The sequence below is a fragment of the Halichoeres trimaculatus genome, unplaced genomic scaffold, assembly GCF_033239565.1.
Source record: "Halichoeres trimaculatus isolate MK-OKI-2021-1 unplaced genomic scaffold, fHalTri1.1 fHalTri1_scaffold_9, whole genome shotgun sequence".
Lineage (NCBI taxonomy): Eukaryota > Metazoa > Chordata > Actinopteri > Labriformes > Labridae > Halichoeres > Halichoeres trimaculatus.
The window spans coordinates 27,213,481-27,228,660 of record NW_027437188.1 but is presented as its reverse complement, the minus strand read 5'-3'; the positions used below and the strand labels follow the sequence as shown (position 1 = coordinate 27,228,660).

General features: G+C 40.6%; 1 protein-coding gene across 9 annotated transcripts in view; it reads right to left on the bottom strand.

Moving 5' to 3' along the window:
* Positions 1 to 1,355: 1,355 nt before the first annotated feature.
* synrg (synergin, gamma) overlaps positions 1,356 to 15,180 on the bottom strand; it is a 42,507-nt gene continuing 28,682 nt past the window's right edge. For 3 of the 9 annotated variants that reach the window (XM_074678903.1, XM_074678904.1, XM_074678908.1), the window contains 6 exons: positions 14,903 to 14,999; positions 14,434 to 14,582; positions 11,837 to 11,947; positions 11,683 to 11,721; positions 5,992 to 6,024; positions 1,356 to 2,350 (listed from right to left, as the gene is read on the bottom strand). In XM_074678903.1, the coding sequence (XP_074535004.1) occupies positions 2,219 to 2,350; positions 5,992 to 6,024; positions 11,683 to 11,721; positions 11,837 to 11,947; positions 14,434 to 14,582; positions 14,903 to 14,999 (561 nt within the window). In that variant the 3' untranslated portion in view covers positions 1,356 to 2,218. The remainder of the gene's footprint in view (positions 2,351 to 5,991; positions 6,025 to 11,682; positions 11,722 to 11,836; positions 11,948 to 14,433; positions 14,583 to 14,902; positions 15,000 to 15,180) is intronic. The other 6 variants (XM_074678909.1, XM_074678910.1, XM_074678905.1 and 3 more) reach the window with 4 other exon arrangements.

The window sequence follows — 15,180 nt, the reverse complement described above, 5'->3', positions numbered from 1 at the left end:
ATGAAAGAATAAGATTAAAGGCTGCGTGAATTTAATAACTGGGCTGATTTACAGGATTTTCCATGCCTGAAAGCGGGAGGGAGAATGTTAATGAAAAAACAATCTAAGAAAAAGACTTTAAGAAGTATATTAGGAAAATATGCTAACTGGTGCTTTTAAAAGCTACAGCCAGAAGCAGCTTTACTTTGGAAGGAAGAAAATGCCTTCTCTTCTTACTTCACACTTCATCTTTCCTTTGATGCACTAAAAACTAAGTCTTGGCAAGTGTTTATACCTTTAAAGTTAAAATGACTGTTTAGCTTAGTGTTTTAGCTCCAAATAGCACAGGCTAATGGCAACATGTAGCAGTTTTATATTACTAGGCGTCTCCATATCACGTTTAGTCTTAAATATGTATAGTTTTTAAAATGGTGACCTGGAAAAGTGTCAATATCCTTCTTAAAATACACACTTGAATGTACTGTATCATTTTTCTAAGGCTAACGAAAAAGAAACTTTCCTCACCTGTGTGTATGAGAGTTGCTTTCGGAAGTTTGCTAGCTTTAGCATGAACACGATATGAAGCACTTATGTAAACAACCAAAGTGTCACCCATGGGTAATTTGAAAGCTATCTCACTAATTATTGGCCAACTTGGGATTTTTACCTGAGCTTAACTAATTCAAAACAGCATGATTCCACAGCTAGGCAAGGTTTTGCTACGTTAGTTTTTGATTTTAGCTGGCTAGTTTCTGACTTCTCCCAAACTCTTCATTCCTTTGTAACTTATTAAGATAACATCCTTAAGATGTTGCACACTTGTGGATAAACATGATATGCAAGCAAAATATGAGAGCATAACTTCCTTCCAATTCCTTGATATACAAAAAAGGGTGAATTTGCTGGTCCTTTCTGCTAGCCTTGAGCAGCTAAAGTGCAGGTGTCTGCTACTGATTTTCTTTCCTCCTGGGCTTTATTTTCAATTTATCCTCACAGGAATTTATACCTTTGCGTATCTGTTGAATGTCACCTTTTGATAAGGAATGATTAAGAACATTATAGTCTTTTTCATTCATATTATGTCTGAAAGTTAAAGCTAGAGGACAATTTCTGCCTGTTTCTCGGCAAATTACTAAATCCTTTCACGACACTTCTTGCTCCCCTTTTAAGCTATGTAAAAACCTTTTTAAAAAATCATCCTCATTGTTTTATTGATATTAATTATCACATCCTCATGCAGACTGGTTAACCAATTGCTAAGAAATATATAATTAAGAGAGCCTTATCCTGACTCTGTGAGAAGATTTGTTGTGTTACAACTAATAACACTTAATATACGACACTGCTTGAGAGACCACTATTCAGTGACACTTTTAATAAGATGTTTGCATATTTATTTACATCACATTCACATTACAGTTGGTCATTATGACAATGCTACAGCACGACACTGTAACATACAACAGTGCTGCAGCAATTGTAGTTCAGAATTCTTCTGGACCTTCAGCTCCAGTCGCACACAACACGGACAAAAAAAGGAACATGTTCCCTTCAAGACCCAAACACACAACCCTTTGTTCCCAATAAAATATTTGATTTAAATATCTCAACAGACACAGAAAGCTTGACATCAGTGCAAAAAAACAATCAAAGCACAATTCATAAAATGTAGAACCTGCCTAGTTTAAATGATATGAAAGGTAAAGATTTTGTGAAGATATTAAAACGAGAACAGCTGTAAAGATTCATCTAACAGACCCGACCAAAAGTATAATTCAAGTACAGTAATAGGCTTCTGATTCAACAGCTCTGGTTCAGTGGAAACAAACAGAAAGGTGAGTAAAAGTCCTCTTAAACAGATGCAACAAGTGATATTAAAACTCAAGCTTTATAGACTTCTGCTAGTTTAGTCCATGATATTGCACACTTTATGAGAAATACGAGTCACAAGAGTTTTTTTTTATAACAGTTTTGAGTATTTCTTATGTAGAATTCATGATAAAAAGGACATTTTTTATGTGAACCAAAGTCCAGATTCAGGACATGAGTGAAGCATGAGTGGCAGCTCAGTCAGCAAAACTGTGAACAAATTCAGGATAAGTTAGAATAAAAAGTCATGACTTCAGAGGGTTCCAGTGTTCTTATCATCCTTTCTTCACTCGCAGTTCAAGGTGAGAGCCAGTGCAGGGTGATGGAGTTGTCAGTCCACCTATCTGATGTTGATTAGCTATAACCCTTTTCACAGCAGGTCAGGCAGTATGAGGCCGGGAGGTTTGGGCTCCACGCAGTTTATCCAGAAATTGGCACAGCTGGCATGGTACTGATGGCCTCCGTATAGAAGCTTAAAGTTGTCTGTCTCCGAGTTGAACGCCTGCCAGAGGAAAAAAGGTAAAATATTACAAATGAGAATTGCAGAAACATTGCATAATTCTGTGCACACAGAAGGGAAAAATAGGAAGAAAAGGAATGAAGCATTATCTTATCATTTTTATCACCAACACATGACTGTGATTCATCATTTTAAGCATCTTCTTCATGTACACTACCTTTATAAATAATCAAAACCAGCCTCAGTTTTCATTTAGAGGATATTTCACATCTATTTAAAAGCAGCTCTGTGCAGCTGAGCTCATCTGTTGTGGATGTGACCCTGCTGCGTGTTGCAGCCAAGTCATGGATGGGAAAATCAGCCTCTGGCAAGAAAAACAGATTTGATACACACAGGTTTACGTGCACACAATACTTGCACCGGCAGACTTTGAACTGTCTCATTTATTTAAAATGTGGTGCATAAAACTCAATCTGAATTCTTATGCAGGGAGGTGTTTGCTGACAGAAATCTTCAATGCTCATGAATACTACACAGCCTCAAATAGGCAGAAACTGAATATCTGTTTTTACATACAGATGCATGAACACATGGCTGAACAGTGATCGTATCATTGAACACATCTCGGTCTTAATTATTTTTTCTACATAAATCAAAATGATGTTCGACGATGAAAGCTGGGGCATCTGAATTCAAAGCACAGTGATACGACACTGTGATACATTCAAGTGCTTAATGAGACCCGTGAAGGCCGAACAGTCTCTTTAGTATTCCTGTGAGTGTGGTGCAATAAATAAACAAACGGCACACGACACAGAGGGAAATACAAACAGACAAGAGATGTTACAAATGTGCATTTCTTCACATCTTTGTATATACTCCCAAGATCCAGAGTTGGACAGCTGAGGTCTGATTTTTATGCAGTGTTATTAATGAAGCAATGAAACCCTTGTTGCCTTTATATTTCACCTGCGGTCATGCTCCAGCCTAGTAACCCTGAAAATGCAGGAGCCAAAAAGTCATTATTTCTGCGGCCCACCTGCCGGGAAAACTCAGCTTCTATGTGGTGATTTCAATTGGCTCCTGTGGTGATGTTACAACAGTAACGGTGATCACCACAGACTAAACTGGGGTAGAGAAAATTACAGTGCAGATGCATGCATGCAAAACTGCTCCCACTCCAGCCTCTATTCCGCTTCCTCCTACGCTGTTGGGATTTAATGCCAAGATATCAAAAGTTTAAGGCAGACATGCAAAATGTTTATATTCTGCAGAGGGGTCACTTTTTATTTACAGCAAGAACATGTTGACTACAGATGATGCTAGCTACTCCATCTTTAACCAGAGGTCAGCTTCGACACCCTCATAAAAGGATCTCTACCCACAGCTTGCAATACCAACAAGAGCAGATCTGCTACTGGTAAGTGATGCCACCTTGAAATAATATTAATTGTTCCAAGACATTTAGCAGGGATAAAAAATGGATTCTTCTGGAGCGTGTTTGATTTGGTGTTTTTCTGCCTCTGCATTTGTCACAACATTCAGGCAACCAATCAGCACATCTCTTCATTAGAGCCTACAAGATCACCACATGGATGATAAGGTTAAAAACTGAGAGGCCTCAGATCCTCAACACTTGCTGAGTTTTGTATATTTTTTACTGATACTTGGAGTAAAGACTCTTTAAAGAAAACTAGGACATGCTGAAATCAGAATTGCAATTAATTGGGACCAAAACACTCAATAAGTGCTTTGCAGTATAAAATTTATGTTTTATACTCTTTAAAGTTTTCAGATTTGGAATTAAAGTGGAATACCTTGAATTCATGAGGAACTACACCTCAAACAACGACCACAGCTATTTTGAGGCGATTCAAAACTAGGAGTAGAAATCTCAAGAAAGAAAAATGCTACAGCCTTCAAATTTTGCTTGAAAAATAACAATAACTAGCATTAAACCTGCCAGTCTGAGCTTATTACTGCTCATATTTCAATTTCTATCCTGGTACAAAATAATGACCCCAAAATGTGAAAACAGCTTCAAACAAACCCTTGTAACTCTTCAGCTATTGATCTGAATCTCACCAATGTGGCAGGTTGCAGAGCTCTGTTAATGTCAAAAACAACCTAAAAGTTTCAGCCTGTTCTTTTTTTATAGGTTTAAATAAATCACAACTCTAAGTGCATTAAAATGCAGAATTTGAGAAAAACAGACATAGAAAGTTTGGTTCTTCTTTGGTTACTTCAGAAGGCCCTTCGCTTATCTGAAGGACTTTATGTTCCTTCCATTTTTTTCTACAACTCTTTTTTTCCTTCTAACGGGCCGTGCTAATAAAACATGAAATGTTACCTAAAAGATTACAACGTTCAAAACATATAAATACACCATAATATAATTTTCATTATCCCTTCTTTCCTTGTAAAGCCTCACTTTAAATGACAAAAGAGTTAAATCTAAAGCTGATTTTTGGATTTTTGTGGTAAATGAGCAAAAAACGTATCCAGCAAAAAATAATCCTAGTCTTAGAGGAAAGCAAAAAAGAAGAATGCACAGTAAGATTTTTATATTGTCTGATGTAGAATGATCCTGAATAACACACAATATCAAAGTGAATAAGTTTCACCTCTTATCTATCAAAGTCCTTATTAAACAAAGCGTACAGCACATGCTAATTTTTTATTCAAGTTACAGTTCAGAGTTTGAAAATATTCTTTGTCTTGTTTCTGAAGTAGCTTAACTCTGTTTCCATCATCGTTAGCTCTCTGTGGAAGCTTAACGGATGAAACTTTGCTCTGAACCTGAAATGCTGCTCAACAACACACTCTCCCTCGTGTTGCATTCGCCCAAGCCATTGCACATTTCCACTGGATCCAGCTGTACCACTGTGTGTGTGCGTGGTTGCAACAGGGAGATGCTAATGTGTGCGATGTGCCGTTAAAGAGTTTGCATCCCTGGTGAAATACTGGGAGCAGGAGCCGGAGAGAGGAATGAGTCATGTACAGTGAATCACAGCCTCCCACGCAGACGGAGAGGCATGCAGAAAGCAACAACTGCATACAAAAAAACCCACACCAAACCAAAACACACACACTCACACACACAACACTGAAGGCAGATACATCTCCACCTGCTCGGGTGCAGTCTGCAGCACAGATGCTCTGAGCAGGATGAAGGGCTGTCTCACGCAAACTGAATGACACATCTCCGTTTTTTCTCACACACTCGCGTTTCACAGGGAGAGCGATTTCCTTTCCGAGCTCTTTTGTGCCCCTGGCCTACTTGTTTCCACAGACCTGCACTTGTGGCTGCCAAAGCAGGAGGACGTAGGATGCAGAATGAGAGAGCTGCACACAAAGAGGCTCTGTTGTACTTCCTCCTTTCAGTGCAGAAACTTAACCTCTAAAACCTGCGCCTTTTTGTTAGATTTCACCTGCATCATGGCAGTGAATGTAGTCTTTTTGTATCCTGGTGGTTTGGTGCTTTTAGCGTTTTGGAGAAGAAATGTTTTATAAGATGAAACAGACCAATAATAAATCACCTGACCTTTTTTGATGCATGTAAAGGTCAGGAATTCAGACAAAGGCCCCTGGTAGGATAACATTCAAACCCCTCTTAAATAACTATTCTCCTGACTCTACTTTCTAACGTTTACATAAAAAATTTGAAAAAGAGAGATAATTACCCTTACTTTCCTGTCAGTGTCTTTAGTCAGAGCCTGTAAGCACAAGAGGAGTCAGCATGTTCATGCGATGCCAGGAGCAAAGAGAAGTGTGCACACAAAGAGAAACAAGCAGCTGTTTCATCAGGACAGAGCTCCACATGCCCAGTCTGTTTGTTAGTGAAAACACGAAAGAGGCCGAGTTATTACTCTCAGGGCTCCTACACAGATTCACAGCACTCAAACACTCCTGCATTAAAATAATCCATAACTGTAATCAAAGATTTTAATCATTAAATGTAAAGCTCTCCAGAGCTCTGGGTCAAGAAGCCTGTCCAGCCGATTCTGCATACAAATGATCTCCTAAACTATGGTTATCAAGTTCTGATAAATTAAAGATTACTGGCTGTGCTACAGTAATTTTTTGCACCTGAACTTCCTCTGAATATTTTATAGGTATTCAACCCTTTTTAACCTTGATAATTTAGCACTTTAGAATGAATAAAACTTTCAAACTGATCAAGGTACTAACAGTCACAACTGTTTCATTGAACAACCTGAAAAGTTATCAATACAAGCATCGCTGGACTCTGCTCAAATTGTGTGTTTGTCAGATTTGTTAAAGTCCCTTTGAGAGCTTTCTGAGGGATCTTGAAAAAGTCTCACTCCTTGATACACCTGATCATAATCCACTAATTAAAATTGGATTATCAGCGCCAAAATTGGTGATTTTTAAATGCTATTTCTCAGTTTCCCTGATCGGGTCGTCTTGGACATAGATTGATTTACAGCCAGTAGAAGTACCTCTGACAAAACCATGCCGGCTGACAAAGTTTAGCAGTAAAAAGGGAGATCAGTGTTTTTCTTTGCTTTAACGGTGGACACTGGAGCTGGACTGTCAAAAAGGAAAAAAAAAGACACGAGCAGAAGGAAGCTAAGCAGGAGAGTGACAGAGTTTGGGCTAAAGGCTAAAACACAGGTTATGCTGAAAGAGTAAGGCTACGTTAGCTCTGCTTGGTGAGGTTGGAGTTGGTAGATAAGCATTGTTCACATTCTCATGACAGTGGGTGCAAGTACCCATGTGAAATGGAGTCTTTATCCTGTAGAAACACCAGCTTTTCTGGACAGTCACCACACCCCTAAAGGCTTTGTGAAGACTGTTTGTTTGGTGTTGATTGCAGTGACACCTTTATTCAGAATCTGTAGTTTTTTTTAAAGGATACAGACTCTATTTCCCATGAGCACTATCACCAACTGTCATAAAGAATTGACTCTTGCCAAGGCATGAATTGTTTCAAAAACCAATGAATGAAAAGCAGATCTTCTTTTTAACACTACTTTTCTTTGTTCAAGACAACTTTTAACAGGATACAAAGAAGCCAGGTAAGTATTTATTAATAGTTATGTGGCACTATTGTTTGAAACGTGACATCAAGCAAACTTTGCAAACTCAGTAGCCAAAAGGTGTACAGAAGGTGAGCATGCTAACTGTTGAGTGTTACGCACAGCCCAGTCCTCTGAGACATGTTTGTAACATGTGACGCTGGTTAATCCTGGTTACGACCCACCAGTGCTCATCTACCAACTCCAACCTCACCAAGTAGAACAAACAAAACCTTGCTTTTCATTTCATTGATAGACTCTCAGCCCAGATCTCGCTTCTCTTGCCTGCTTGCTATTGTCAAAGGTACTTTGGGTCTACATAAATAGATTTGTGCTTTCCTGGGAAAATCCGACCTGACAATGGATTTCGATTTAGAAATAACCTATTAAAGCACTATTAATCTCAACTGTAGATTATGACTAGTCAAATATAAATAAATGAGAATATTTCAAGATCACTCCTTAAGTCCTCACAGAGCTTTTAAACTGTCTTTCTTCTGTTTGGTACTGTTTGCTGTTTTTCATCATTAGCCAGATTGAAGCCCTGCTAGTTTGACTGGCTGATATTGTTGCAAAAACACTGTCACATTGTGTCATCACTGATTTCAGATTCATGCTTTGACGCTGAATAACTTCCAGTCACACAGAATATCATCAACTGCCTGAGGAGAATGTGATGAACTCAAACAGCTCTAATTTTGCTGTCAGTGGAACAAGCGCTCGAGTTTTAAAACGTAAAATGAGAGACATTTAAAAAAAAAATTAGTGTTTATTGCTCTTTGTTTGAACTTTTCCAAACAGCTATTTTGTTAATTCCCACAGTTCTTGTGTTGTTTGTATCAAAGTGACTTGCTCTGACTTTATTACGCTGTGTAGGAACCCTGCTAACTCGGAGCACATTAAAGTGTGCTGGGACGGAGATGGGCAGCCGAAACACAGATTTATAAGCTACATGTTGAAGAGATGGAAGAATCCAAACCTCTTCTGGCACTTCAGTGATGCTTTCTCAAGTAAAATCTGTGTGCTAAAATCAATCCAAATCCTTCAGCACTTCAGAAACTGTCAGTTATATAAGTAGCTAGGAACGCTAAATTATTCTACTTAAACTCGTTTTCAGTGCTTCTTTCGATGATTGCTGAAAATGTCAGAAGAAGTGCTGGAGCATCATTAGCTGAGAAAGCAGCACTTCTGATAAAAGTGCAGCTGTCTTTGAGGCTGCTGCTGGTTGCCCATCTCCACCTCCTGACCTGAAGAAGAAGAAGAAGAAGGAGGAATGATCCTGCAGCTCTGGCTGGATTTAAAAAATAACTCCTGGCTCTCAATGTGTTGCTAAACTGGCGACAAATTCTGATTAACTCTGAAATATTAAAATTCACGACACGATTAAACAGCAGCCATTCAGCTCATCTGCTGTCAAGCGTTTCACACATTTTCTTTGATGCCACATCAACATCTCCACCCTCTGTACCTTTGCTTGAAAACAAATCTGTACCTCTTCACTAAAGGACAATGCGACAATCAGCGCCGTCTGTGGCCGCCAAAGCCGTGCTTTCACTTCATTATGCTCTGAGGGGTTGCTATTCTCCGCTTGGCTTTTGTGCATTCTTACCAGTGTGGCTCTGCCAAAAATGTAATTAAAAGATGGGTTATTAATCTCATGCTAGTGGCACAGAGACAAAATAAAACCGCGTTAATTTACAGACCTCCTCTGCACACACAACACTGAGAGGTGAGAAAGGGAGTCTGCAGGTCTGTTATCATCTGTACTTCCTGCTTATGACTAATGTGGAAGCCGCATCTGCTCGCCTCCTGGATGCGTCTCAGTCAGCCGTATCTCGCCTGCTCCATCCATCTGGCTCTGGCTGAGCGGCAGAGGAGACCGCAAGGAACAATCAGAGCTGCCATCCTGCCCCCTGAGAATACCATTAAGAGCCTGCATTGATGAAAATCACAGCCACCCGAGGTGAGGAAGTGGACACATAGCAAATCTGCTCATAGCACCCTGGTCTAAGTCAATAACTGAAGAGGATACCAATGATTGTTAGCTGAAAGTGGCGAGGTGAGCAACTACCGCCTCACAAAGGTGACAGAGCAGGAAATAGACCCCTTCCAAGAAACCTGTGTGGCCCAAGAACCAATCCCAGAGTGTGAAAACCAGCTTGAGGGGCCAAAGTGACGACTCTCCTCTCCCACTGATTTAACAGTAGACGTTATTTTCTCTTCTTATGATCTCTGACTGTTCATTAAACCCTTTCCTCTCCAAGAGTGTGATCATTCAGAGCTTAGCTACCACATGTAAGCACGATGGGCATTAGATTTTTAATTGTGTCAAAGAAATATACATGAAGGCTGTATACAATTTTATATTTAAATATCTATTTCAAAGTACTAATTTTCTGTACTTTTCTGCGTTAACTTGGTAAAAATATCAATTTGTTAAGTAATAATTTTTTTTTTTTCGTTTAACATCTGTATTCTTCAATATATAACCTTGCAATGCTGTGTTCATGTCCAGCATGGAAAATTGCCTACTCTTCCAGTCCATCACAGTCACAAGGATGAATTCAGGTACCTGAACATGGTACCTATTGATTTTATGTGAAGTGGTACCTGGTACTTCTGACATAATTAGGTCAGTACCTATAAAAGTACCTAATTTAAATCAGTCTAACTTAACAACTATGTTTGACACATCTGCCGGGTCAGCGCTGCTTTGTGCGGATGAATGACATCGTTTTTGTACCTATGCCCCCCTCACGCGGCCTTTTTCATGTGGAAAATGTCCACGCCGCGCACACTCGAAAATTTCCAACCTGACGCGCGGACAAGATGTCGGAAGTGGTCGAAGTGCAGAAATACTGCCATCTGTATGACTCTTCACATAAGCCACGTTTCCATCAAGCAGTCCGGTTCGGTTCAGTACAGTTTGGCAACGGTTTGGTACAGTGAAGCCTGATCCCGTTTGCGTTTCCACAGCAAAACTGTGCCCTTTTGTGGTAGGCGGTGTGTAAGCCGTTAAACAATAGTGTGACACCGTGTAGCCCAATACAGTTTAACCCGACACAGTTTACCCCGCTAATATTTCCAACAAAGAAGAAAAATGCGACACAGTCAACAAAGAGCACAGATGGAAGACATGCAGCATTTCGTCCTCTCTGTGATTGGCATGTAGCTCTTTGAGACAAAGTGCAATCAAGCTTTGTTTCAGAGAAGTCTGTGTGCCGCCAGGAGAAATGCAGCCGCTGTTGCGGGGCAAGTGACAAGTCTTTTGACCAAGCAACGGTCTGCAGTGCGTTGCTCTGAGAGCGAATTGGTTCAGTCTGGCTCCCATACGAAAGGGTTCCAAAAAGTGGGACGGCTAGTCTCGTTTTTTGGAGATCTGTCCCGGGATAAGTCAGTGGAAACGCCACACAATGCGCGCCGTTCCGAGATGCACTGAACCGGTCTGCTTGGTGGAAACACGACAATAGAGATCAACGTGGGTGGTAAATAATTCATGGCCTGAAATTGCGGCCACTCTCAGCAAAGAAGAGAAATTGATTACAACAACCTGGAAAAATCTCTGGGACAATTATGTAAATGTGTTATAAACAAAGCCAAACTTCTTCGATTCTTGTTTAGTACTCCGGTAGACGTATGTTTGTGATACACCGCCCCCTACAGTTTGGGAATGGACACCAATGGACGCCACACGTGGTGTTAAAAAACCTTAAAAGCCTCACGCCTTCTCTTGCCCGGATCTTGTGCGTCTCATTTTCGCGTGTCACATTAGTGCAGAAAGCATAACACAGCCTTTAGATTTAGCTGTTAGCATGCAAAGCTAACTAGCTTGTGCATACAGATTTAGCTGCATTTTATTACTTTCTGCCACTTAAGGATACTTTAAGGAACTTTTGGTTAGTATCAGTTTTAGCGCCTCCTGTGGCAAAAAAAAAGATAAATTCAGATATTTACCGATCTTGTTGTGAACATCCAAATAGTGTTTTAAGTTTTGAATTTCATCCTGCTTCCTGTTATCGGATAAATGTCTGTGCTGGAGTCATAAGTCGCAAATTGAAATTTTTTTTCAAAAGTTAATTTTGTTAATTTACGCTTGAAGGCGTTTCATGACTGGAAAGTAGCAACTAAAGTGGGCGTGGCTTAGTGAATAATCACTTAATCCATCTGATGAAGTTTGGAGAGTTTTTATCCATCTAAAGTTTTCCTGTGAGAGAAAAGCTGTAGAGACCTGTCACTTTGGCCCCCCACCAAGCCCGTCTGAAACAGAGGAATATGCTCCCCCCAAGGCCCCCAGTGGGAAAGAGTGGATTTAGTCGACAGACTGTCTCATACTCGTTTAAACAGACGTCCAATAGTGCCTCTGTCTTTGTTCTGCAAAATGTTTCAAAGTCAAAGAAATGTCAGTTGTTATCTGCTGTGGATGAGCACAGTATTTATGTAAACATGAATTCACAAACAGAGTGTGTGTATGTGTGTGCGCACAAACCTTGCTGCGAGCATCGACGTTGAGCAGACAAACCCCGCAAGCTAACTCCTTGGCGTTCTTGATGCCGTGCCTCAGTATGCAGGAGGAGAAATCCAGGGAGCTTTCATCAGGCTACACACACACACACACACACACACACACACACACACACACACACACACACACACACACACACACACACACACACACACACACACACACACACACAAACTCATTTCACTTATTGCTGCAGGGGGAAAATGTTGCATTTCTTTTCTTATAATAAAAACAAGTCTGCTCATAGTAAACATCTCCAAGCATCATCAACTTTGTATAAATGCTCAACTTGACTTTTACTATGTGGAGTAAAAACAAACAGAAGCAGATTATTCCGTCTGTCTTTGAGAAAAATGCTTCCTACACTCTTAAATTAAACAGTTTCATTTAGTTCTTCGCTCCCTCCTCAGCACTGTGTCAGTTTTATCGTCTTCAGTACTAAAAAACAATAACCCTGTGGGCGAGGACAGTTTCCTTCCAGAGATTTCTCTCTGTTTCTACTTTACAGACACCAGCAGACAGCTGGATAAATAAATCCATACAGTCTTTTTCATCGCCACTGATACCAACAGACGCTCTATCAAAGCAGCTCTGGCTACCAAATCAACAGCGCATTGATTTTAATCTAATGGACAGACGATGCTGGATTTGCCATCACTGCATTACCCCAGTGGGCGCCTTTTAAATGTTTAAGAGCCACATCCCTCCTTTGTTACGTCTATTAGTATCTGCTTTTAAAAAGTTTAAAAAAGTATTTTGAAGCCTCACCATCATGGCTATTTTAAGCTGGAGGTGGTCACATTTGTAGGAGAGGATGAATTCTTTTACTTCTTTAACTTGTAGTGAAGTCCTTGTGGTCTAGACTTGTAAATCCCAAGGCAACCCTGCTCCAAAGCCAACTCATGCTGTTTATCTTAATTTAAGTTGGATGATTTACACCTTTACATCGTAAAGGTCATGATTTGTGTGCAGGGACTAAAAAACTTCCACAGCGGAATCAGAGCAGATGGGCGTGTATCAGAAAAGGTCCCTTGCATAAAGAGCTAAAGCCAGGAGAGGACCAAAAAACATCAGGGAATCAAAGTGTGTGTAAAAAAGTCCCACAGTCACCACCAAAACCAGAAAGTATGTGTAATAAATTTGTTTGCAATTTTTAGTTTCCTTTTTTTAACATTAGACCAAGTGAAAAAGTTGAATGATTATGATTATGTCAGGACAATATCTGGAGGCATATTTTCCCAAAAAAATGAAGGTGGTATTAAAGGTCCCATTTTATGCAAGAATCACTTTAAGTCTTTTAGTGAAATTAGTGGGTCTTTGGTTTTCCTCCCAGCCCACAAAATGTGATATTTAATGACGAAACCTGTACTTAGTAGTGCTTGTGAATGAAAAATCCTGACCTAAAACGAGTTGTTTGGATTTTGGAAGTTTGCCGACATCAGCGATTCCCTTTTTTGACCAATTAGGTGCAAGTGTGGCCTGATTGGTCCACCGGAGCAGATACCCCAAACCCCCCCGCCTAAGTTGAAGAGCCATCACTGCTCTGTTTTTGGCTGTAAACAGCCACATTGTTCCATGCACAAGCTTCCCATCTCGGAAGAAGACAAGACAACGTGGCTACAGTTCATTTATGAGGGAAATGTGCCAGCAACACTCAGTAAAACTGTGCATGTGTGTGCTAATCACTTCACGGCCAACTGCTTTTCCAACTTGAGACAGAACAACAGAGGGCTAGCGATTAGACTGGTCCCTGATCCAGGGGCATTACCAACCATCCACCAACAAACCTCAGACCCTGGAAATGTGAGTACTTACAATGCTGTGTGCTGTGGAGCAGGTGTAAGAGCTTTTCCTCAGTGTCCCCCCTGTCTCTGAGTTAGCTTCAGGATGCTAACTTTAGCTGCGGTTAGCCTGTTGTTTAAGCCTGTAATGTTACGGTAAATGAGCTTTGTTGTTTTCTAAACATTGTGCACTCGGAGCTTGTGGCTCCCCTCTCAGTGACGCTGAAGAGCGGGGCGGTATCAGCGGTGGCTCATTTACATATAAAGGTCACGCCCACTGAATCAGACCGTTCTGAACAGAGGGGCTATAAGAGCCTGGAAACAATGCTGCTGTGCTTGATTTATTAGATTTTTAGACCAAAGCATGTAACTACCAATTCATGAAGACATCAATGATCCATATTAAACTGCAGAAAAGGAGCATAATATGGGACCTTTAAGCAGAAAGTCTCAAAAAGTTAGGAAACAGGAAATTGTGTCATGAAAAGTCTTCCAACCTAAGAAAAAGTGTGGGTATTTCAGCCAGAAAGTCTTGACAATGATTTTAAAGCCAATAAATGAGACGAGAACAAAAATTATAAAATGTTAAAAAAAAAAAGTTGGTAACAGATCATAAAGAGCATGTGAAGACCTAAAACAACATTTAAAATTGTCGCACCCAAACAATGATGGAAAACCACATAGTATGTCAAGGGGTGTCCCAAAAAGTGTGACCATCAGGAAATAGAAGTCACTTGAAGTCCCCACAACAACAGAAAAAGTCATCATCATCAGACTTACAGCGAGCTTGGCCAGCGACATGAAGCCCATGAGGTTGTTCCACACGCGGCTGATGTCCTTCAGCAGCTGCTGCAGCTTCTCAGAGCACACGGCTGTCGCCTTAATGCCCAGTTCAACACGCCTGGTGACGCGATACACTTCCACCACACCTTAAAGACAAAACAGACAGGGAGCAATCACAAAAACATGCTTTGCTGCTTTTTTGTGTCTTATTGTCAGTGTCTGATTCTCTGCTGTGACACTTTCACCGCTTGCAGCTCATTAAAAGCAGAGGAACACAATAAGAGAGCAGGGACCCTGTCAGGCCGGGCGGAGATAAGCCATCACACACCACAGCTCCTTCTAATCTTGTCCTGTCTGTCCTTCAGAGCGTGCAAGGCCAGACATGGGGTTCTCAAACAGTCCAGGCTTGTTTGTATTGTTGCGTGAGTGTGTGTGTGTGTATGACTGTGTGTTTGTGATCCCTCACCCAGCAGGTACTCCATGCCCTGAGCAGACTGGATGACCTCGGTGCAGACAGTGGAGCTGCTGATGCCGTTCAGGATGTTGTTAGCTTTGGTGATGACCTGGATGTGGAAAGACAGAAGCTTGTGCTATGACCTATTTTGTTTTCACAGCTTGTTATAATCATCATTATAGCGAAACAGTGGAGGAGTGTTTTCTAATAAAGTCAAACCAATGAAAATATGTTGACCAGTGGAGATTTTGAAGGAATTCTCATTATTGTGATAAACCCACCTGTAACAT